This window comes from Orcinus orca, chromosome 3 (genome assembly GCF_937001465.1).
Source record: "Orcinus orca chromosome 3, mOrcOrc1.1, whole genome shotgun sequence".
NCBI lineage: Eukaryota > Metazoa > Chordata > Mammalia > Artiodactyla > Delphinidae > Orcinus > Orcinus orca.
In genome coordinates, this window is record NC_064561.1 from 2,694,401 (window position 1) to 2,720,025 (window position 25,625).

The following is a 25,625-nucleotide window of genomic DNA, read 5'->3' on the forward strand; positions in this document are numbered from 1 at the left end:
ACAGCCTCTCTACTAAAGGAACAAGATGCTTCTTACAGAAATCACATAATTATGAGAATCATTGGACATGAAGGGGGGGTGTCACAGGATATGAGTAAATCACTAGGTGATCTTCTGAAGCCTGAAGAAGTAGGTTGATGGACACCAAAGAGCCATAGGAACATGCAAGGATCTGTGTGCACTTGAAAACCAAGGAAGATCCATGAGAGAACTTGTGGACAAGTGTGGAATCTGCTGCCCAACAGGGAACTAACATCAAACACATGTCTGGTTGGGGGCTGTTCCACATGGGCAGAGCCAGAAGTCAGAAAACGGTGCTGGAACTCAGGCTCACCAGGTTGCCATGCATCTCTGTCTCCTGATGGTACAGAAGACCCGAGAATCATGGCTTCCCCGCTTCTGCTTTCCAGACCTCATGCATCTTCTTCTTCCCATGAACTTTAACTCAGAACCACTAACAGAAGGAGTCTGGATATACAATTTCCCACCTCACCCAAGCTGACAACACAATTCAGTAGAACCGTCTGGACAGGAGCTTTCATCTTCATGCCAGCAAGTCACTCGTCTTAACTCCATGGATCATGTCCAATTTCCAACCAAGATCATGGACATGAACAGAGGTCAAATTTATGAACATAATCAGATGAGACAGAAGGTCCTCCAAGACCTTGCACAATTACTAATTTCTGTGAGGACATATATGCAAAAAGGAAACATGGAAAAGACATACATTTCAGTTTAATACTCCAGGGGAGGGTAAACACTGAGTCAGAAAATTCCAGTATCTGTAACAGTAGACCAGGAAAGACATTTCAACAATACAGGTCTCATGATCACATATGAGGAAAACAATGGGATGTAAGAATCAAAACTTTTTTCATCTAAAATTATACCAAGTTGCACCTGAAAAAACCCCCAAAACCAAAAACCGCTTAACATCCCTGGGTTCAAAAGACAGTGTAATGGAAACGAGACAAGTTTTATATGAGATACAGATGAAGGGGACATGGAGGGATAATTAATTATCTTAAGTGTTCAGATCAGCAACACGAACTAGAAATTAATACACTGGGATCCCTATTCAGGATGAGGCACTTACAAAGGAAAAGCCATGTTTATAACAAAAGATTTCTGTTGTGCTCTGAGTTTTCATTTACAAAATAAGTGAAGTGCTGAAGGTTTTTCCACATTCTTTCCATTCATAAGATTTCACTCCATGTGATTGCTTCCATTTACAATGAGGTTTTAAGGGAGAAGGAAGGCTTCTCCACAGTTTTGTATTCAGAATTTTCACCAGTGTGTGTCTTCATGTGTCTTTGTAGGGATATCAGATACCTGAAGGCTTTCCCACACTGCTGACACTGATAGGGCTTCTCTTCACTGTGTGTTTTTATATGTTGTCGAAGGGATGAGGAAGTAATAAACGTTTTCCCACATTCTGTACATTCATAGGGTTTTATTCCACTGTGTATTTTCACATGTTTTCTAAAGTATTTGGGACAACTGTAGGATTTCCCACATTCCTTACACACATAAGGTTTCTCTCCAGTGTGGATCCTCACATGTCCTTGCAGGGATTTGAGATAGGGGAAGGCTTTGCCACACTGCTTACATTCATAGGGTTTTTCTCCACTGTGTGTTCTCATGTGTTCTCGAAGGTAAGTGCACCAACTGAAAGCTTTGCCACACTGCTTACATTCATAGGGTTTCTCTCCAGTGTGCATTCTCACATGTTCTCGGAAGTGTGAGATGCGAGTGAAAGCCTTTCCACATTCTTTACATTCATAGGGTTTCTCTCCAGTGTGAGTTCTCACATGCCGTGCAAGTTGGCAATAATAACTGAAGGATTTCCCACATACTTCACAAACGTGGATTTTCTGTCCATAATGACCTCTCACATGTCGCTGGACAGATGACAGGCAAGTGAATGATTTTTTAGATTTCTTACACTGTAAAGACTGTTTGCTACTGTAACTTTTCACATATCTCTTAGATGCTCTCCCATCATCCTGAAGTTTGTCAGTTTTCTCTACAATGTCTGTTCCACCAGGAGGATTTAGGCATGAGACACAGGTGCAGGTTTGCCCACATTCTTCACATGGATGAGGTTTGTGTCTGGTGTGAGATCTTTGCTGATTCCTCTGGAAAGAACAATCCCTGAAGGCTTTTCCACACTTAGTGCATTTACAGGGCTGAATTGCAGTCAGATAACCCTTATGCACAGTAAGGTGTGTAAGCTGGTTCCGGGTTTCTAGACATTGATGGCCTTCTTTACCTTCACAGAGGCTCTCCACCAAATGATTTCTGTTCAAAGTAGGAAGCACAGTATTAGGGATTAATAATGATTTCTTGGGCTTCCCTGGTGGTGCAGTGGTTGAGCGTCCGCCTGCCGATGCAGGGGACACGGGTTCGTGCCCTGGTCTGGGAAGATCCCACATGCCGCGGAGCGGCTGGGCCCGTGAGCCATGGCCGCTGAGCCTGTGCGTCCGGAGCCTGTGCTCCGCAATGGGAGAGGCCACGACAGTGAGAGGCCTGTGTACCGCAAAAAAATAAAAATAAAAATAAATAATGATTTCTTTATTAATAATTTATTGATGGATGTTAATGATTATTTTGACTACGTATTTGCCATGTGCACTGAATTGGCATGTTTTTGGCACTCTCTGCATTGTGACAAAGTTCAACAAGTTTAATGCTCCAGCTGAGGGCTCAAACAGAGCCATAACTTTCAGTGTTTTTTACATATTGGGTTTCCTGATCATTGAAATTTCCTACTAAATTAAGTTTCAGATGCTCAATGTCTACATCACATTTATAAAAGTATTGTGTTGTAAAAACTCTGTGAGTACACAATTGTTTACCTAGGTTTATATCTTTTATTTAATTTCAAGTGAGTCTAACACTCTGCCGAGATCCCCCTTCTCCTTGTGGGAGTGCCACTCACCTCAAATGCCTCTCCTGGGTTACACGCTGATCTCTCATGTTATGAAATGCCCAGTTTTCTCCCAAAAAAGAGCAGGAATCATTTCTTGTGAATCTTACTATTTTCTCTTCACTGCATAGTCCAGTCTCCAAAATATCCCAATGAGCACTTGATCTACTGGTTTTAACTTGAGGGCAAGAACCTGCAACAATTGGTAACATAACTAAATCCTTGGGAAAGAAATGGTGGGATAAAGGAAAGAGGCCATTTGTACTTTTTTTCCATACGCTGATTCAAAAAATGTAAAATAGTTTTATAAAGGAAGGAAGGATATATGTGTGATATTGTGATTTATAAGAAATATATACATATATATTTGGTCATTCAGATGACCAACATACACTTCTCACATAAATCAGGTACTCATCCACAGTTCCCTGCTCACAGCTCCCAAAACCTTTGGAATTTCCTGAGTGATAAAAGCAATGGAATAATATTTGATCTCCTGTTCTCAGTTCTTGAAAATGCTTCAGGGTCAGAAGGGTGAAATAAGTGTTGTTATTCATAACAAGCCCTTTCCATCACAATTGGGTTTATATTCGTGAAGGTGACTGTTGAAAAGCAGCGCAGGATGGGGGCTGGTTGCCGATGGAGATGCCATGTGACTAAAGCGTGGAACTTTCAGTCCCACTCACACCCCCAGACACCCCAGCACCTCTGGGGAGGGGAGAGGAGCCAGAGTTTCAATCACTTGCCAATGGCCAATGATTTAATCAATCATGCATATGTAATAAAGCCTCCATAACCTCCCCCACCCCAGCAAAAAGAAGTTCAGAGAGCATCTATGTTGGTGAAAACATGGAGATAATGGGAAGACTGGCACCTGGAGACAGCATGGAAGCTCCAAGCCCTTCTGACATATACTGCCCTATGCATCTCTTCCATGTGACTGTTCCTGAGTTATATCCTTTTATAATAAACTGGTGATGAAGTACATGAAATGTTTCTCTGAGTCCCGTGAGTGTACTAGCAAATTAATTGAACCTGAGGAGGGGGGTCACGGGAACCTCTCTCATTTATAGTCAGTTGGTCACAAGTACTGGTAACAACCTGAGCTTGAAACTGGCATCAGATGAGGGCGGGTGAAGACCAGGGGTGAGTCTTGTAGGACTGAACCCTTAAGCTGTGGAATTTGAGGCTACCATGGGTGGATGCTGTCAGAATTGAGTTGACCAATTGTGAGGAGCCTAAACACACAAACACACAGATACACACATGATGCAATTGGGTCCAGAACCTAATTTATCACTCAAGCAAAGAAAAACTCTGAAGACCTCATCTATTTGGAACTTTGGCAATGGTAGAGAAAATGAGTCAAAATGGCAGCCTGTCCACTAAGAAATACCTCAAAAAGAATGGAGACTGATGTTGAGATCAATATTACCAGAGAAGCAAAGTAGCAAGAAACTGGGCAAAATGCACATTCCCAAATGCTCCCTTTATAAAAGGAGCTACAGAAAGACTTCTCAAGCGGGCAATGATGGATGAAAAGTCCAACAGGGAAGCCAGGTTAACGACAAACGTCACTTCTCAAAGACAGAGTCATGTTTCTAACAGTTATGTCCAAATATCTCTCCCTGATACAGAACCTGCTCCTCCCGAGAGGTGTGCCCTCCTGGTGATCGCAGGCACAGAGGCCCTAGAGGAAGCCTATCTCCAGTGACCCAGCTGCCACTAGGAGATCAGACGGTGCGTGGCTGCTGTCCTGTTCGTGGAGAAAATCTTCTGAGGGGGAGGATGGAGGACAACAAGCCCTCCGTGAGATGGGCCGATTCTCTGGTCCTCATGTCATTGAGGATGGGTGAGTTTGGGTTTAACTGAAGCAAGATTATCAGGTCAAATGTGTATTGATCACAGTGCAACTTTCACAGGGTGAAAACAGTAACGCTGCTCTCACTGCCCCAAAGTAACACTGGAGACCACGCTCACATTTACACAATTAGGGAGCCTCAGGATTCTGATCAAGAGCAATAAAAGTCAATTCAATATAGAAATATTTATGGTCATGGAAAAGCTATTTGACTCTAGGTAGGTTCTATAAAGGTGGGGACCACGTCTGCCTGTTTTTCAACATATTCCTATTCCTTGGTTCCAGTAAGAAAAAACATTGTAAGAAATATTTGTTCCCTAAAGACTAAGTGCAGGGAGGAAGCCGTCCTCACCCACGGAGGCCAGGTTCCTGAAGGTCTCCAGCATCACGTCTCTGTAGAGCTTCCTCTGAGCCAGGTCCAGCAAAGCCCACTCCTCTGCAGTGAAGTTCACAGCCACATCCTCAAAGACCACCGAGTCCTGAAACAGCCACAGGTTCCATGTCAGCAAGGCTCCCTCTTCACCCCCATGTGTGGGAGGATGGGGAGGCTGGCAGTCGGAAACCGGACTCAATTCCTAGGACTCCTGAGCTTACACTCTTGTGGGAAATGAACACACACAAGTCAATCAAATGCATTTTACTCAGTGATGCTAAGTGCTGGAAACTGAAGCAACATGTAACAGCAACAACAGATGTAGACTTATAGACACACGACTAAAAAGAACTGTTTTTTACCAAATATAAAATGGATAAACAATAAGGATTTACACAGGGAACTATATTCAATATACTGTAATAACCTATAATGGAAAATAATTGGAAAAAAAGACTATAGATATATACAGACATATGTGTGTGTGTGTGTGTGTGTGTGTATAAGGGAATCACTTTGCTGTGCACCTGAAACTAACACACAATTTATTTTTTTTTAACTTTTTGGCTGCACCACCCAGGACATGGGATCTTAGTTCCCTGACCAGGGATTGAACCTGCGCCCCATGAAGTGGAAGCTCGGAGTCTTAACCATTGGACCACCAGGAAAGTCCCCTAACACAATACTGTAAATCAAATGTACTTCAATTTTTTAAAAAAATTGTTTTTAGTGAGAGAGCAGAACCTGAGGTGGTAAAGACTGAAAATAAAATCATCATTCAGATAAGAAGGAAATGAATACTTGGTTTGGTCAAAAGTTATTTCCTTGAAACTCCAAGCAGGAGCAGACTGTCAGGAGGTCGTGAACACTGATTTTCCAGGGCCACTGCATCTGAACAACTCTCGCCTAGACTGAAGAGCATGTAAAAGCCTGGGCCAGTCCCCTCATATCCAACAGAGGCAGACACGACCCCCTGCCAGGATGAGGTGGACACCGAGGGCACAGACGCAGGCCAGGGCCCACGGCCTGGGACAGCTGTGGGGTAAGAAACGGCCTGTTTCCTGAGGGATCTGTCAAGCCAGCAGGGCCTCTCAGATAATCATGTGCCCAGAAATGGAGGAAAATGCTCCATGAAGAAGAGTCGAAGGATCTGACGGCAATAGGGCCAAAGGAGACTTAAACAGAGAGAAAAAAACACCTAGTTATTATCTTTAGGACAATATGGATGACACCAGACCCCTGAAATACAAAGCAAGCAATTATTTTTATAAATTAGAATTTTAATCCAAAATATAGTCTGACAATCTAAATTATAAAAAATTCCAAATACATCAGCTACAAAGAAGGCAAGGCTGCCTCGCCTGAGTCTGCGACTGGGGTTTGCTAATCACACACCTGATAAGAAACTTGTATTTTAAATACATTTTAAAAAACTAATAGGACAACAATAAAAACAAAGGGCAACAAGAGAAAAACAAATAATGCATAAATAATGGACAAATAATGTGAGCAGACATTTCTCCAAAGAATAAATACAAGTGGCCAATAAGCCCATGAAAAGATGCTGGACGACACTCATCAGGGAAATGCCAAAGCTACAGGCAGATACTTCACACCCACCAGGATGGATATAAGATGGACAAGCAAGACAAGGTGGGGCAGGCAAGGATGTGGGGAAGTTGGAATCTCACACACTGTTGATGGGAAGGTAAAATGGTGAAGCCACTTGGGAAGACAGTCCAGCAGATCCTCAAAATGATAAACACAGTGTCACCACATAACACAGCAATTCCACCCTAGGTATCTATCTACCCAAGAGAGGAGGTGAAAGCGAACACCAACACAAAAACTAACACGCAGATATTCACAGCAGCATGACTTATGACAGCCAAAAAGTGGAAACAAATCAAAAGATCATCAAGTGACTTGGATAAGCAAACACAATATAATCTCACAACGGAATATCATTTGCCAGAAGAGGAATGTTGTACTGATCGGTGGCACAAAACCAATAAACTTTAAGACCATTAAGACTCCACATAACACTTATACGAAAGGCACAGAATGAGCAAATCTATAGAGATAGAAAGTAGATTAACAGGGCTTCCCTCGTGGTGCAGGGGTTAAGAATCTGCCTGCCAATTCAGGGGGACACGGGTTCGAGCCCTGGTCCGGGAAGATCCCACATGTTGCGGAGCAACTAAGCCTGTGTGCTGCAACTACTGAGCCCACGTGCCACAACTACTGAAGACCACACACCTAAAGCCCATGCTCCACAACAAGATAATTCACTGCAATGAGAAGCCTGTGCACGGCAACGAAGAGTAGCCCCCGCTCACCACAACTAGAGAAAAGCCTGCGCAGCAACGAAGACCCAAGACAGCCAAAAATAAATAAATAAAAATAAAGTTCCCCTTAAAAAAAGAAAAAGAAAAAGAAAGTAGATTAATAAACTGCCTAGACCAAGGGCGGGTGAAGTCCTGGAATGAGGGGTGACTGCCAGCAGATACAAGTTTTCTTTTGGGGTGATAAAAATGATTTAAAATCAGAATATGAGGATGCTTGCACAATTGTAAATATACTAACACCCTGGAATTTTACACTTTGAACAGGGAAACCTTATGGTACATAAATTATATGTCAACTAAAGCTGTTTAAAAAATAGATTCAGGGGCTTCCCAGGTGGCGTAGTGGTTGAGAGTCCGCCTGCCGATGCAGGGGATGAGGGTTCGTGCCCCGGTCCGGGAAGATCCCACATGCCGTGGAGCGGCTGGGCCCGTGAGCCATGGCCGGCTAAGCCTGCACGTCTGGAGCCTGTGCTCCGCAACGGGAGAGGCCACAACAGTGAGAGGCCCACGTACCACAAAAAAAAAAAAAAAAATAGATTCAGGACTTCCCTGGTGGTGCAGTGGTTGAGAATCCGCCTGCCAATGCAGGGGACACGGGTTCGAGCCCTGGTCCGGGAAGATCCCACATGCCACGGAGCAACTAAGCCTGCATGCTACAACTACTGAGCCTGTGCTCTACAGTCCATGAGACACAACTACCGAGCCTGCGTGCCACAACTACTGAGCCCGTGTTTCACAACTACTGAAGCCCATGTGCCTAGAGCCCGTACTCCACAACGAGAAGCCACCACAATGAGAAGCCCACACACCACAACGAAGAGTAGCCCCAGCTGGCCACAACTAGAGAAAGCGTGCGTGCAGCAACGAAGGCCCAACGCAGCCAAAAATATAAATTAAGAAAGAAAGAAAGAAAGAAAGAAAGAAAGAAAAAAGAAAGAAAGAAAAATATGAAGTGCTTTTCAAACTCTCATCCCAATGGAGCAAAATACCAATGAACAATTATTCCCCTGCAGGATCCATATTAATGGACTCTCACCTTCAATCATCTCATCTATCTCCTCATCACTAAGGCATAAATTGCTTGAAAGCAATTGAAATACCAGTCTTGGAACTTTAAACATTATCTGCTTTGTAGTTCCTTCCTATTGTTCAATGGGGAACTGCTCCTCTTTAGTAAACAGATATCTGTGTACACTGCTGGGCTGCCTTGGGTCAAGATGTGATGGACCATGAGAGCTTTCAGGGTATGTAGAATTGGAAAATATATTTTTAAAAATCTGCTGGGCTTCCCTGGTGGCGCAGTGGTTGAGAGTCCGCCTGCCGATGCAGGGGACACGGGTTCGTGCCCCAGTCCGGGAAGATCCCACATGCCGCTGAGTGGCTAGGCCTGTGAGCCATGGCCGCTGAGCCTGAGCGTCTGGAGCCTGTGCTCTGCAACGGGAGAGACCACAACAGTGAGAGGCCCGCGTACCGCAAAAAAAAAAAAAAAAATCGGCCCAATGTTGTTGAGCAGAAGTGCTGGTTTCTATTTAAAACGTGTTGTTCTGCTACATATACCAGGATGGGAGCAAAAGATGCCTTAATATGTCATGTGTCATGTGCTGGAGACAATGAGTTTAGTAAATGCCTGTTTATCTTCTGTGTTTTTAGTATTGGATGACTGAGGTTTTCTGAGTGGTTTATCATAAAACCACACTTCAAGTCTTGTTTCTGCTCAGAGTCTTTTCAAGTATTCAAACATATTTCTCACTCTGAGCTCTTGGTAATAACAGACACAGAAATCTCTCTAATACTGATCTGCCATACATGCTTGATTTTTAAAATCATTAATAGAGGAGAGTGAAGACAACCTACACAACAGGAGAAAATATTTGCAAACTATGCGACCAACAAGGGCTTAATTCCAAAATATATAAACAGGGCTTCCCTGGTGGCACAGTGGTTGGGAGTCCGCCTGCCAATGCAGGGGACATGGGTTATGCCCCGGTCTGGGAGGATTCCACATGCCGCGGAGCGGCTGGACCTGTGAGCCATAGCCGCTGAGCCTGCGCATCTGGAGCCTGTGCTCTGCAACGGGAGAGGCCACAGCGGTGAGAGGCCCACGTACCGCAAAAAAAAAAACAAACCAAAAAAACCCAAAATATATAAACAGCTCATACAACTCAACAACAACAACAAAAACAACCCAATCCAAAATGGGCAGAAGACCTAAATAGGCATTTCTCCAAAGAAGAAATACAGATGGCCAATAGGCACATGAAAAGATGCTCAACATCACTAATTATTAGAGAAATGAAATAAAAACTACACCTCATGCCAGTCACAATGGCCATCATTAAAAAGTCTACAAATAACAAACGCTGGAGAGTAGGTGCGGAGAAAAGGAAAGGGAACCCTCCTACACTGTTGGTGGGAATGTAAATTGGTACAGCCACTGTGGAAAACAGTATGAAGGTTCCTCATAAAACTAAAAATAGAATTGCCATATGATCCAGCAATCCCACTCTGAGACATATATCCAGACAAAACTATAATTCAAAAAGATACATGCACCCCTATGTTCATAGCAGCACTGTTCACAATAGCCAAGACATGGAAACAACCTAAGTGTCCATGAACAGAGGAATGGATAAAGAAGATGTGGTATGCGTACACAATGGAATATTACTCAGCCATAAAAAAGAATGAAATAATGCCATTTGCAGCAAAATGAATGCAACTAGAGATTATCATACTAAGTGAAGTAAGTCAGATAGAGAAAGACAAATACCATATGATATCACTTATACGTGGAATCTAAAATATGACACAAATGAACCTGCCTCTGAAACAGAAACAGAATCACGGACACAGAGAACAGACTGGTGGTTGCCGGGGGAGGGGGGAGTTGGGGGTAGAATGGGGTGGGAGGTTGGGGTGAGCAGATGTAAGCTTTTATATACAAAATGGATAAACAACAAGGTCCTACTGTACAGCACAGATAACTATATTCAATATCCTATGACATACCATAATGGAAAAGAATATTTTAAAAAAGAAATAACTGAATCACTTTGCCATACAGCAGTAATTAACACAACACTATAAGTCAAGTATACTTCAATTTTAAAAAATAATTAAAAAAAAAAAGAAACAAGCAGTAGAAATGTAAAAGTTTAAACAGACTTTTCTTAACATAGACTTTTAAAACTAATTGTCATTAGGGGACTTCTCTGGCTGTCCAGTGGTTAAGACTTGGAGCTTCCACTGCAGAGGGCATGGGTTCGATCCCTGGTTGGGGATCTAAGATGACACGTAGCGCAGTCAAAAATAAATAAATAAATAATTAAAACTAATTGTCATTAAAATTAACTTTCTTTCTAAAATATGTTTAATAAAAAATATAAAACAATTTAATGGAAAAATTTCAAAACATTATTGACTAACACCATCCTAGAAGGAAATGAATGAAGGGATGGCGCATATCCACAGAAAAGAGACCAGGATGTCAGCTTCTCCCGAACAGGTTAAGAGTTTTAAGAAAATTCCATTAAATCTAAAATTGGCTTGTTTTGGGGATGGTTTCATTCTGTTTTGTTTGAACTTAGAGAAAAACTACTTCTAAAAACTGAAATGGAAAACAAATTTCTAATAATAGCCAAAATTTTCTATGGAACAAGGTGGTGGGATATTCCGTAACAGACATTGAAGCATTTTAAACTGCAATGATTAGGACAGGATGGTGTTAACAGAGGGATGGACAAATACACCAATGGAAAAACAGCGCACTGAAACAGGCCCACCTGTTTTTGTCAAGTGGATCAATGCCAGAGCATAAGCTGCTGGGCAGGGGCCAGATGATGACACTTGGACCTGAGGGGCAGTGATTACTGGGTATTTACAGGGGAATAAGATATCTTTTTCCTTAGTAACGGCACATGCAATAACCAATTCACTGTGAACTTAACTGTGAAAGAAGAAAGTAGAACACATTGAGAAGTTACAGGCAAACTCACTCATGACTTGAGAGTAGGGGAAATTTTCCTATACACGAAAAGAAAGGAGCTACAACGGAAGAGGTTGATAAATTCAGTTCAAGTCTATTAAAGTTAAGAATTGTCCATGAAGTGTAGAATAAAAAGAAATGATAGGGATTTCCCTGGTGGTGCACTGGTTAAGACTCTGCACTCCCAATGCAGGGGGTCTGGGTTCGATCCCTGGTCAGGGAACTAGTTCCCACGTGCACACTGCAACTAACAGTTCACATGCCACAACTAAGGAGCCCGCCTGCCACAACTAAGACCAGATACAACCAAATAAATCAATAAATAAACATTAAAAAAAAGAAAAAAAGAAATGATAACCCACAGTTTGGGAGAACATCTTTGCCATACCTAGAAATGAAAAGAGATGAATGTCCGGTGTATGTAAATAACACATAAAAAATCAATAAATATACAAATGAATTAAAGGTGAGAAAACAACTGAAAACTATCTCACAGAAGATGAGCCACCACTTATAAGAAATGCTCAGGCTCAATGATTATCAGTAAAGACCAATATACAATCACAAGCAGATCCATTTTACACACTTGAGATGAACAAAATTAAGCCGGAATTTCCAAATCTCCATCTGCCGGAAATGACGTGGAATAAACACTCGTCTCCAGCCCTCCATCCACACTTCCTAGTATTTTGAAAATATCCATAATCTACAATCCTACAATTTTCCTTCCACATGTACAAAATTTATATTGCACTGGCACTTGGAGACAAAATCAAGGAGTTTAACGGCGCTGCTGACAAATCAAAATTAAACATGAGACAACTCAAGCCTCACACGACTGTATGGAGGATTTAACCAGGTGACCTCTGAAACCAACACGTGTGAAACAGACTGGGGCTGAGAACCACAGAGAAGCCTTCTGTGTGGCATTACTTGTGTGGTACGGGTCATATTCACTTATTACAAATTCAGCAGAAGCAAAATCGAACAAAATGATGCTTGGTGATGAAGGACAGATGTAAAGCTGCAAAGAATAACAAAAAGACCAGGGGGCTTCCCTGGTGGCGCAGTGGTTGAGAGTCCACCTGCCGATGCAGGGGACACGGGTTCGTGCCCCGGTCCGGGAAGATCCCACATGCCGCGGAGCGGCAGGGCCCATGAGCCATGGCTGCTGAGCCTGCGCGTCCGGAGCCTGTGCTCCGCAACGGGAGAGGCCACAGCAGTGAGAGGCCCGCGTACGGAAATAAATAAATAAATAAATAAATAAATAAATAAGACCAGGATGATGGGCACCCTGGGGGCCGCTCACTGGGAAGTGCTACCAGCCAACCAAGGGAATAAATATCTACACCTTCAAGTAACGGAACAAAAGTCTTCAGTACGCACACTGAGTCACATGACACAAGATTCCATCAAAGAAACAAAAGGGAAGAGCAGCCAAGTGTGAGCCGCTCAGATCAGCGGCCTGCTGCCCACGGTGCACAAGGAAACCCCAAGTCAGAAGGTCAAAGCCATCCGAGCTGGGGGGCTGGGATCCCCCTACTGACACACAGCCTGGCTGGGCACCCCCAGGGCAGGGAGAGGGACCGAGCTCCAGAGCTCCACACGCCTGTGCTGCCTCTCTCAGTGTGGAAATGCCCCCTCCTTCTGGGTCTCAATTCTCACCCAGAAGGAAACGCTCAAGTTGAAGTTCTGACCCAGAGAAACTCTCCAATTCATCAACCCTCTCAACAGCAGTTGAGTTCAAGGAGCCTTCTCCACGCCTGACCTTCACAGACTCACTCAGGGTGCGCACATCACACTCAGAGCATCAACTCTCTTGGATGAAGCCAAAAGCAAAGGTCAGGGAACAGCTGAGGGCAGCAGAACCTCAGAGGACAAACCACCCCTAGCATTCCTGCAGGTGGATCCCCTCCCCTACGCTCATGCCACAAACAGATCCTTCTGTGGTGGTTCTATGGCCTGGAGGTCACCGGCGTAGGAGTGGGGTAGGGTGGACAGCAGGACCCAAGGCCACGTTCCTTCACCTAGGGAAATTCTGGGGCACTTTTATGATTTGAGGAACAGGATACTGCTCATCCCTTTCAGAAGACAGGCATCAGTTCACTAATATCCTCATGATGACGAGCTGTAACTCATCTAAAAAGAAGTGAGCAAGTCTCAGTAGCACTGGTCACATTTCACAGAATTTCCATTCATCTCTGTTGACCAGCTAATAACAGGAAGTAGACAAGACTCAGACAGTGTCAGAACTCTGCACCCTGCATGGAAGAGCCACTATGATTCCTATGAATCTTTTTAATCAGTATGTCCACCCATTTCACATGAAGGGGTGGGACTGCCTGAATTTTCTGAAATTCTAATGGAAGAGAAAACATTTTCTGTACTGAGACACTTCTCCCCAGAGGCATCTCTGGTTAAGGCCCAAAGGCCCAGAATAATACAAGTCAGCAGGAAAGGGCAAAGACCTGAGACGCTTACTACCCTCACTAAGGAGAAGAAACCAGGCAGAAAGAATGCGGAATTTTACACTTGCTGAAACCGGAAGCTGGATCAGGGGAAGCTATTAGTGCTGAGCTGGACCCAGAGGAGGCTGCTCACAGGTGTCAGGGGACAATGCTGAACCCTCCCTGAGCCCTGTGCTCCTGGAAACTTCGATGGAAGGTGAAAGGACCCCCCCACCCTTTGGTCTTCTGGAAAACGGCAGGCTGCAAGAAACCACCCCTGTGCCCCACCTGACTCAGATAAGACTCACACGGAGGCCCCCTCTTTATCCAGGACAAGGCCAGACGCAGTCCCCTCAGAGCCCCATCTCCACCTCATCAGTGATTAGCGGAACTGTTCCCCCCACTGACCAAGCAGAACAAATGTTTGTTGGCCAAACTTTGGTTCAGCTCCTCTCCTTCCCCCTCACCGCAGCCAGACGACAGACCCCTAAGGACAGGCTGGCCTCAGGGATCTGCTATCTGAGCATCACACCTGGTCCCTCCTGGTGATGTTTACTCCTCTGTATAAGAGAAAAACTCTCTTTGCCCAACTCCTGAGATGCTTGCAGATCTTAGGGTCAGATGTCCCCTTTCCTGCAGAGCCCCCTGTGCCTGGTGCAACAGACCCTTCTCCCCCTGCAGGAACTCATTTGGATAAAGGTCTCTTGTTTTGAAGTTTAGATTAGTTTATGCTACAGGCTTGACCAAGTATTCTCAGTGGCCATGTGAAAATTAAGAGAAAACTCACTAAAAAAGATGTTGGTGGGGAGAAGAGGGAGCCTCGGCCAGTACCACGTGATGTCAGTTACAGGAACAAGTGTCAATTAGAGACCCCAACAGAACAAATGGAAACAAGAAAGAATCACCAATTGAAGGCCACAACAGGAAAATATGTGCATGCATGGCATCTTCTCAAGAAACTGGCTACCCCAGCAGCTAGCCAGTGAGAAACCAGCATCACCCTGAACTCTCCATTTTCTCCAGTGGAAGTTGCTTCAGTACTATAACCTCTCCCAACTCCATCCTTTCTCTCCAGTAAATAAGTTCCTTGGACTTGCATATGGCTTTTACTATTCGTTGTCTGTCCCAAATTGCAATTCTTTGTTGTTCCCAAATAAACCCATTTTTGCTGGTAAACAGCTGATTTTTATTTTTAAGGTCAACGACTATTTCCTAGCCCACCTTTGATCAGGCTTCTCACCCACAGGCCCCTGATTTTAGGTTTTCTCCCCCACCTCAACCCCACCCTCACCCGCAGCCCCACCCCAAGCGACAATGAGCTGCAGAACAAGCCCTTGCAGACCTGGGCCGAGAATGCGCTGACCACAGGGAGCCCCGATCCTGAAAAACAGCCTTGCTCTCACCCGCCTCACAGAGAAGAGAAAAGCCCTTTGCTGTGTGGTTGGAGACGCTGGCACCTCTCTGAGATCCCAGCCTCGGCGCTATCGCAACAGCATTCGCAATACAGGCTCCTTGCTTGACAAGTCTGGGCTGGACTTCATCTGTCAGGTCCAGGGCGGGTCCCCTCCCCACCAGCGCCTGAGCGTCTGCTCCGCTGGTGCTCCCTCGGACCCCACCCCCTGCCCTCCCGGCCCAGGAACAGATCAGGGCGCTCAGACCCTGTGCGTGGATGGGATAGGACTCCTGACCCACGTCGTGGGTGAGGGTAAAGAGTTGAGTGCGGACTGTGGACAGGGAGACGGGGCCCGCGGCCCGTTCCGGCCAGTTGGAACGAGCCCCGGCGGGTCTCAGCGCATTGCCCGCGCACTCACCATCTCAGCCCTGCTCTCGGTTCTCACGGCGTCCTCTCCGCGGCCCTGTGGCCCGACCGCCCGCGCAGGTGAGAGGGACAGCGAGTGGACACCTGGACCCCATGTGGCGCGCTGGACTCCCGGGAGGCGGAGAGCGACGTCCCCGCGGGGGGGATGCGCCCGCCCCCGGCTCTGATTGGATGAGGCTCGATCCCTCGCGCCCTGATTGGATGGACCCCCTTCAGGCCCTGATTGACAACGTTGCAGGCTTGATTCTGAGAGAAGGGCCAGCTGTAGGTCACGTGGCGGAGCAGGGCGGAAGTGCCGTTTGTTGCCTTCAGCCCTTTACCGCCTGGCTTTCTATGGGACGCCACACCTGGCCGCCAGGATCCTGGGCTATGCGCAGAATCTGCTCCTGGCCACACAGCATCAGCTCAAAGCTTGCAGACCCTTTCTCCTAAACAGAAAACTGCTGACTCAGTCTCCCCTCCTAGTATCCCCACCTGTCCAGGGCTGCCCCTGCCCTTTAGTCCGAGGGCTGGGGCACGAGGGGACAGGTGTGAAAGGAAAATCAAAATGGAGTCAGTATTGCTAAGAGAGCGCTCTAAAATGGAGCCAGGAGGCCACTGAGGAAGTGGGGCTTATGCAGGTCTCAGCCCAGATGGAATCTGAACTTTTGACCACTTACTGACTTAACGCAGCCATCCAGAACATCTGCCCAATGACCCAGAAAGTCAAGATACTTATTGGACCCTTCCCCTAAATAACTCGTGACAGCCTATCCCTTAAGGACAAATATTTCCTTCCCTGTGTGATGAAATAAAATTTATACTTTGAGAAAGCACAAGTAAATTTTAACATAAAACGCTCTCTCTCCGTCTGTTTGGAGCTCCTCCCTCCCCACTGAGTGTTTAAGCATATGCACTACACGGTAACCACACCTCTTCAAAGATGGGCACGCCTTCTCAAACGTAAAGATCAAAATTTTCCCTTTCTTTTGAGGCTAGCAATGTAACTTCTGTACGTGCTTACCTGGACTATGTATCTTTGGTGAACTTTATGTGAAATGTCAGTATGTCATTTTGATGTACGATCTTTCATCTCAAAAATGTACATGACTGTGTTTTCGACTTCTAACTGGTGGAACAGTTCTCAGAGCTTCTGAGAGACTGTCTCCTGGGTTATAATCCTTAGTTTGGCTCGAATAAAATTCCCTTTCTTCTTAATTTAATGGTTACTTGAATTTTCCTCCGCGTCTGTCAGAGTCAGTCATAATTTCTGCCAGACAACTTTAACAACCTTGTGGCTTCTGCTTTATAAACTCCTGACTCTTTCTCTTCCCCAGAACACTCTGGTTTTGCCAGAACCTGTGTACCCCAAATTGAAATTCTTAAGACCCCCAAATAAACCGCTTTGTTCTTTGCAGCCTCAATACTGATTATTATTGAACATGATAGAGGAGGACCTGGGGAACTCCTGGGTCAGGGGACGGATGGAGGGCAATGTCACTGTGGATCTGTGCCCTTCCTTTAAGAACAAAGACACTCTGTGACACCACTGCAGGCATTGCAGGAGCCAGTTTTTTTGGTGGGTTTTTTTTTAACACCTTTATTAGAGTATAGTTGCTTTACAACGGTGTGTTAGTTTCTGCTTTATAACAAAGCAGGAGCCAGTTTGACTTTGACCTTTGACATTAGGAGGTCCGGCCCTCCTGACATACTCACACATCTGGGCTCCACCAACTTTTCCCCGTCCCATTTCTTACGCACATCATCAGGCTCCCTCCCCACAGGAGGAGGGAACGCTGGGTCGGCCCCACACCTGAGCAGCACTGAGGTTCCGAACAAGCCCCTGGTCAGCTTCTCCAGAGAATAGGAGACCCAGGGGACCCTGTTCAGTCCAGCCACACTGACCCGCAGTCCGCGCACCGCCCTCACTCGCCCAACTTCCCTCCTCACACAGAAGAGAAAAAGCCTTTTTCTGCGCGGTTGGAGAGGCTGACATATCTCTGAGATCCGAGCCTCGGCGCTATTGCAACAGTATTTGCAATTCAGTCTCCTTGCCAAGTCCGGGCTTGACTTTATCTGTCAGACCCAGGGAAGACCTCCCTCGCCCCCAGCTTCTGACCGTCCTTTCCTCCCTCGCAAGCCCACTCCGCCAAGGGCTCAGTCCGGATGCCCGGACCCCAATCCGCCGCCAAGGGGGAGAGTCAAGTTGGGATCCCGGGACTGGAAGCCGGGTCCCCTCCCCGCGGCCGAGGGGGAGAATTGGGTCTGGACACGGGGGTGGGTGGGACGCAGGGAGACCCTGGCCAGACTGCCTCTTCCGGCAGGTCCGGCCAGTTCGAAGCAGCTTTTTCCTTGTTCGGGCCCCGGGCCGCGAGCTCACCATCTCCGCCTCCTTCCCGGTTCTCTGAAGAGTCCTCCAGGCGACCCTCCGACCTGGGCAGGTAAGACCGACGGGGACGCGACACCTAAGGCCGCGCGGGACAAGTTCGCACCAGCGTGCGGGCCGCTGAGAGAAACTTCCGGGGGCTCGGAACGCGCCCGTCGCCCGCCCTCATTGGACGGCGCTCCGGGGCCCGAGCCCTGATTGGGCGGTAACCCTTGCCCCGCCCCCGCCCCTACGGGCAGTCCTCCTGGTCCCTTCCTACCCTGATTGGCTGGCTGTCGAGACCCCGCCCAGTCTCCGCTGACTGGACAGTTCAACCAGGCCCCGCCCCTGCTCCGAGTGACAGGCCACAGGGACACACGTCGCTGATTCCCCAGCCCGGGACCTGGCCTCCATGCAAGAACCCGCTCCCAGCCAGGAGGTCCCTGTGGCATCTGCTCGCAGCTGGGCGGCTCCCCTGTGTCCTCCTCCTGCACCTGGAAGTCCAGATTCAGTTTCCCCGCGGATCGCTCCATATCGGGAGTGAGGATGAGAAAGGACGAGACACAGGGCTTCGTGAACTCCGGAGTCAGGACACTGACCGGGGAGAAGTCACCGGGGGAATGTGCCCGTTAAGAACCAAACTCTCAGTGACATCAACACGTGCAAGGCAGGGTCAGGCTAGGTTTTGAAGTGTGACCCTTGACACGGGGAGGTCCCACTTTTCGTCCCCGCTTCCTGCCTCTGGGGCTTGAGATCAGCAACCCAAAAGCCAGGGACCTTTCCCCCTGGGAAGTCGGACCCCGAGGCCCCAGCCTCCCTGCAGCCTCAGCACATACACAGGTGTGAAATGTCACCGTTCTCAGGTGTGCATTTTACACTGCAAAGAAATTTGTGTCCGATCAGGCTTTAGTCAGTCCAAGTGAATTTTGAAACGTAGAAGTCTATATTTCCTTATTCAGATTGTATAGCGATGGTTGCACAGCTGTGCGATGTACAAAAAGCCACTGAGTTTTACACTTAAAAGTGTGAACGTATGTGAGAGTATGTGAAATATATCTTCAAAAAAACAAATTATAAGGCTATTTTATATCCATGATAACCCTACCTCCTGATCACCACTAAAATACTTTCTGTCTCACTGGATTTACCTATTCTGGACATTTTATATATCTAAATGGAATAATACAATATTGGCCATTTGTGTCTGGCTTTTTTCCTCAGCATAATAATTTCAAGGTTCATTCACATTGCAGCATATCAGAGCTTTCTTCCATTTTATGGTTAAATACTGCTCCATCCTATGTACAGACTATATTTTGTTTATCCATTTTATGAAATACAATGTATATTTTGAGGCAGGACAATAAAATTTAAATGTAAATTTCTCTCTGTCCTTTTTGGCCTCCTCCCTCCCTCCCCTTTAGTGGGCAGTGAGTATCTGCCTTATATATTAACCAGACCTCCTCAAAGATAGGATTCCTGCTCAACCATAAAGATCCTTCTTTTTTTTTCTTTCTTCTGACCCTAACAACGTAGCTTCTTAGAAGATTAGCATTCTTTCCCAACTTTGTAAGGGGTCATGGTTACTTACGGGGTTGCTTTGTACATGCTTACCTGGACGGTGTATCTTTGGTGAACTTCATGTAAAATATCAGTATGTCATTTTGATGCATGAAATTGAAAATATATTACTGTGCCTTTGACTTCCAGCAGGTCAAGTCCTTTGTTGTTTTTTTAACTGGGTTGTTTGTATTTTTGTTACTGATGCGTGAGGTTTTTAATGTATTCTGGACAATAAAACCTTATCCCCGGACTTCCCTGGTGGCGCAGTGGATAAGAATCCGTCTGCCAATGCAGGGGACACGGGTTTAAGCCCTGATGCGGGAAGATCCCACATGCCGCGGAGCAACTAAGCCCGCGAGCCACAACTACTGAAGCCCGTGCGCCACAACTACTGAAGCCCGCGCGCCTAGAGCCCGTGCTCCGCAACAAGAGAGGCCACCACAATGAGAAGCTTGCGCACCGCAACGAGGAGTAGTCCACGCTCACTGCAACTAGAGAAAGCCCGCTCACAGCAACAAAGACCCAACTCAGCCAAAAATAAATAAATAAATTTATATATTAAAAAAGACCCAACGCAGCCAAAAATAAATAAATAAAATAAATGTATACATATAAAAAAAAAACCATACAGCTCTTTGTGAAATATTGACATCGTGGTGACATGGCTCTCTCCTTTCCTAGAACCCTTTCCATCATTCCGTTTCTTTTAGTCTGCTTTGATATCATTCAATATAATTAAAAATGTTTTGCATAGAGTTCTCTCTATATGTTTCATTAATTAGACTTATTTTGATAATTGAATAATTTCATTTTTACCTTTGGACATGTTAACTTTTAAGTTATACACTCAACTTCTTTTTGGTAACGATTAGAAAGGTATTGATGTTTATTTTTATATGGTTTGCATTCTGAAAACCTGTTAATCACTTTCGTTTTTATGGTTACCCCCATGTGGTTTTTTTTTTTTTCCCCATGTGGTTTTGAGGTTCTATATGCACAACTGTTTCAGCAACAAGATACTTTTTTTCTTCCTTTATAATTCAAATACCTATTTCTCCTGGCACCAGCTAGGCTATCTAGGAGACTGCTAAAGGGGTGATGGGTATGCAATTTTATTGAATAAGTGACCTTTGACTACTTATATGTACTTTCTATCATGAAAAAATTTTTGAAGATGCCTTTCAAAAGATTATGAAAGTTCTCATCTATTCTTAAATTAGTAAGAAATTTGTCATGGATGTTAAATAGTATAAAACACTTTTTATCCATGCATTGAGATTATTTGAGATAGCTTTTTATAAATGTGGTACTATGGTGAGTTATATTGATGATATCACAGCATTTTATATTTGAAAACGCAATGCAGAAAAATGCATAAAATGTACACTCGACAGAAATATGACAAAATAAACATCATGACATCACAAACTGGACAAGAAAGAGAGGCTGCGGCTACACCTCACATCCCAGTGGTTATGATGACCTGTCAGGAGAGCCACCTGCCCGCTCAGTCACCAATACCCTAAACTTATAAAAGGTCATTTCCTTTCTCCCTCTAGTTTCATCACCTAAGTATACAATAATTTTCCCTGTTTTATATTGCATGTAAATAGAATCAAAGAGTATGTATCACTTTATATCAAATATCTCTTGTTCAAAGATATTTACAATCTTCCTGCGCTTAGCCCTTCATTCACTTTATTAATCTATTATTATCCTTCTAGGACTATACCATTTTCGTGTATTGATTCAACTGCCAGCCACTATTTTGGTGTTAACAAACCAATTTGTAAAAAAAAAAATTTTTAAAAACCCCAGTATCTGCAATGGGCTTAAAGCGATGTGCATTTTGGGCGCGGGGGTGGGAGGGGAAAAAAAAAAAAAGCGACGTGCACTAAAAGGACGTCAGCCTATACCAAATTGCAAAAGAAAAAAACCCCAAATCAAAACCGATTTATCATCCCTGGGGCCAAAAGACATTGTAATGGAAATGAGATGAGTTTTATATAACTACAATTAGTTAAAGACCTAGATAACAAAATGTATGCAGTACGGATGAAGGGGACATAGCGGGATAGTTAATGCCCAGGTTTTTTGTTTTTAATGACATTTATTGTTTTCTTTCTAATTTTACAAGTAATCCGTGTTCACTGCAGACAACTAGAAATAAATAAATAAATTAATTAATTAAAATTTAAAAAATAAAACAAAATAAAGCTCTTGAATGAATACAGTGCACCGGAAAGATGATGACGACGATGATGATGATTGTTATTATTATAAGCAGGAAAATGCCCAATGTTCGGAGTGCACTTCAGAGCCATGTTCCCCAAGATCCAAACCATCGAAAATCAAGTAAGTCAAAGAAGGACCCCACCGAAAGAGTCACCTCTTTCAGCCAAGGGGCTTGCTCAGTGAGCTCGTGTAACTGAGTTTCAACTTTCCAGGTGTTAATCCAGATAGCAGGTGGTGCTGGCCACAGCATTCACGTCTCCTTGCTCGGCTGTAAGATAACCGAGGCCTATCCTATTATCAGAAAAAACTCTGGCCAGAGTGTCTAAGGTTCTTTGTTGGGCAGCTGTGGATTCTGCCATACTTTCAGAAGTTATGGGGCAGTTCCTGATCAAGGGTCATTCACCTTTATTCCTCACCAGGAAGTAGGGTCCTGCCAAAGGAAGCAAATCCTGAGTCATCGATGCCTCCTGGAAAATCCTTTAAATTAACAATGTAAATTTAGGGGAGTTGAGCAATAAGGCGTCTCAGTAAGTTTGTAAACAGGTGGCAGCCCAGCTAGATAATGTGAGAGGCATTGCCCGCTACGCGGTAGCCATTCAAGCATTCATAGGCCCAAGGAGAACTGTTACCGTAACGCAAGTCCGTGTGCCCAACGCACAGTGAGGCTAAACAATACCAAAACATTGGAGTTTGGAACAAAGAAAGGTTTATTGCAGGGCCATGCAAGGAGATGGGTGGCTCATGCCTGAAAAACCCCAAACTCCCCGAAAGCTTTCAGCAAAGCCCTTTTATAGGAAAAGTGAGGGAGGGGCGTAGTTAGTTGTTGCCAACTTCTTGGTGTCGGAGCCTTTGCTCTTGAGGTCAGGTCACGGTCAGGTCACGATATTCCTGTAAACCTCCACCAAACAAATGTTACTCTCTGCTCTGACAAGAAAAGGCAAGGTCCCAAGACACAACTTTCACTCTCTGAGGTCCAGGTGCTGGCTAAGAGGAGGCAGATCTCGGTTGGTGGCTCCCTCAGGGCCAGGTCCCCAGACCCTGCCCAGCTGTCATCGCTGAGGGAGCAAGGCACCCATGACCCAATTGGCCCTCAGGCTCCTCAGGCCACCCAAACAGCGGGGGCCAGGTCCCACAGACTGTGTCCCACGCAGACTACCATTGCCATGAGGTCGCAGAGGCGGGGATGGGGGAGAGGTTCACCGCCCCCTCAGGACCTGGGCCCGGCCAGTGGGTGGTCCTGGTGAGGGCTCTGGAACCCTGCAGGACACACCCCCAGCCTGTTCCCTGGGTCCCCCAGCTCACCCGCCAACCCGAGGACGGGTGAGCTGGAGGGCCCCGGGGAGAAGGCCAGGATCTGCCTCTTACCCCACTCTCCACCTGACGACCACCACTCCGGCGACCCTTGGCTCGATGCCCCTCCACTGGTTGCTCATTGACAGCTGCTCGCTTGGGGCGGGGCCCACTGCAGCACCGACCAATGGCTGAATGGGCCCTCTAACGATCGCCCATTGACAGTTGCTAGCTTGGGGCGGGGCCCACTGTGCCGACCAATGGCTGAGCATGACCTCTAACGTGGCTCTAACCTTCCCGCGTTAATGGTCTCCCGGTAACAGTTGCCTGGTAACAGGGTGGAGGTGGTGGGTGGTGGGGGGTAACTGCTCGTAGCAACGGCCTAGGGCTAAGGGCTGCACACTGCAGCGCTCTATTACAGTTCTGAGCAAACTTAGTTATTTAAATGAAGTCCCAGTTTTACATAAGTACACTATTGATATTAAAGCTAATTTTAAAAATTCTTATATTTATTTATTGATCACACACAAAAATTTTCCCCGATTCCATTCTTATAAATTTTCTGTAATTTTCTATGTCCATTTTAGTTTATCCTCTTGGAAATAACCAGCTTTACTTTAGGACAAAATCACTTTCTCTCTTTTTTTTAATCGTTTTTCTCTTTTTTTTTGGCCGTGCCACACGGCATGCAGGATCTTAGTTCCCCCACCACAGATGGAACTCATGCCCCCTGCAGTGGAAGCAGGGAGTCTTAACCACTGGACCGCCAATGAAGTCCCGTAGGACAAAATCACTTTCATTTCCCTCATACCTCATACTGTTTCTAAACAAAAAACATATCTTACTTTCCTCGAAAATAGAATTATTTCCCTAATTATTTTTAGTAGTTTTAATTACATGTATTAATTAGAATTCTTAACAATTAGAACTAAGAAGTAAGCAACTGTCTTTACATTAACATTTGGAGAATTGTCAGACTTACAAGAACTGTTTACACTTTCTAGAAACGTGCTGTTTCATAGAAAATTTCTCATTTTTACCAATGGAATATCTTTAATTCCTCCATAAAAGGAAGCAAAAAGTGGATAAACCTATGCTCAGTAACTAATGTTTCAGTATTTTTTCTTATTTGGAAATGATCTGGATATTCCATGTATTTAACTTAAATCATCATTTAACTTAGGAAAACTTTAAGATTCTAGGTTACCAAAAGACTTGGGGAGTCTTTTGGAAAATTCACCTAAAACCTTTTTATCTTGCAATCTATTTGTTTGTTTTCAACTATTATGTTTCGATTCGTTTTGAAAATTTAATTAAATCGTTATTTTTTTTCCTGACAAATTTTGTAAGAGATAAACTGAAGTTACTTGACTTTAGGTAAACTTAAGTAAAAAAATTTTTTAACATCTTTATTGGAGTATAATTGAATTACGTTGTTGTGTTAGTTGCTGCTGTATAACAAAGTCAATCAGCTTATGTATACATATATCCCCTCCCTCTTGCGTCTAAAATTTTTTTTTTACATCTTTATTGGAGTATAATTGCTTTACAATGGTGTGTTAGTTTCTGCTTTATAACAAAGTGAATCAGTTATACATATACATATGTTCCCATATCTCCCCTCTAAGTAAAATTTTTATATTTAATGCTGATAACTCTAAAGACATGCCTATTTTAATTAAACCAACAAATGTAAATTAGCTTCACTAGTGAATATTCTCCCAGATGACGTGAACCTGAAAAGCATTTTGGTTAGTTTCCACTACAGTTCTGGGAATTTAATTTATATGTTTATTTTAAGGCAATTAAATAGAGCTCCTTTTACAATATAAATTAATTTTGTCAATACCATCCAGAGGTTAAAAAAAAACACCGTCTCTTTAATGTACATTCATAGACATACACAAACACACAGATCCAAACAGAGACCTTAGAAGACACTTTAAGGGTTTCTTGTTTTTCTAAGTTGAAAATAACTTTTCCCCTTTCCTTTTACTTCTCATTACAAACACATCCCTGAAGTTTGTACTTTAAACATACGGCCTAGATTAGGATTTAACATTTTTTATCTCAAAGGCACAGGGAAATGATATAAATTCCTCTAAGAAGGACTCTGGCTTCCTAAGACCAATAACTTAAAAGCTTTTTGAGATAAATAGGGAAGGTTTTAGGATTGGTAAAAAGAAATAGATATTGGATTGCCTCTACAGCTGTTTTTTTTTATTTGTTAAGATAAGTACAGTTGCTCTCAGTTCCTCAAAGAATTGGGTTATAGTGTAAATGATATCATGCGTTGCTCCACCTCTCCACCTTTGCTGGAATGTTCTTCTTTCCCTATGGGTACATTTAACTTAAGGTAAAAGGCCTAACGAAATTTTTTTCTTTCAGGCTCTGCATATCAGCTTCTAATCTGGCCAAATTTCTGGTT

General features: G+C 44.6%; 1 protein-coding gene and 1 long non-coding RNA gene across 9 annotated transcripts in view; both read right to left on the reverse strand.

Annotated features, from left to right (window-relative positions):
• Positions 1–714: 714 nt before the first annotated feature.
• Positions 715–25,625, reverse strand: part of LOC101283004 (zinc finger protein 77-like) — a 44,504-nt gene continuing 19,593 nt past the window's right edge. For 2 of the 8 annotated variants that reach the window (XM_049707181.1, XM_049707183.1), the window contains exons 2-4: positions 5,146–5,272; positions 2,945–3,125; positions 715–2,532 (exon numbers count right to left, since the gene is read on the reverse strand). In XM_049707181.1, the coding sequence (XP_049563138.1) occupies positions 1,233–2,532; positions 2,945–3,125; positions 5,146–5,272 (1,608 nt within the window). In that variant the 3' untranslated portion in view covers positions 715–1,232. Of the gene's footprint in view, positions 2,533–2,553; positions 3,154–4,803; positions 5,273–18,124; positions 18,731–25,625 lie in introns of those variants that run through there. The other 6 variants (XM_049707182.1, XM_049707185.1, XM_049707187.1 and 3 more) reach the window with 6 other exon arrangements.
• LOC125963793 (uncharacterized) lies at positions 7,142–8,425 on the reverse strand. The gene is made up of 2 exons (XR_007476201.1): positions 8,060–8,425; positions 7,142–7,840 (listed from the first exon to the last, which is right to left on the reverse strand). It is a non-coding gene; the product is annotated as an uncharacterized LOC125963793 (long non-coding RNA).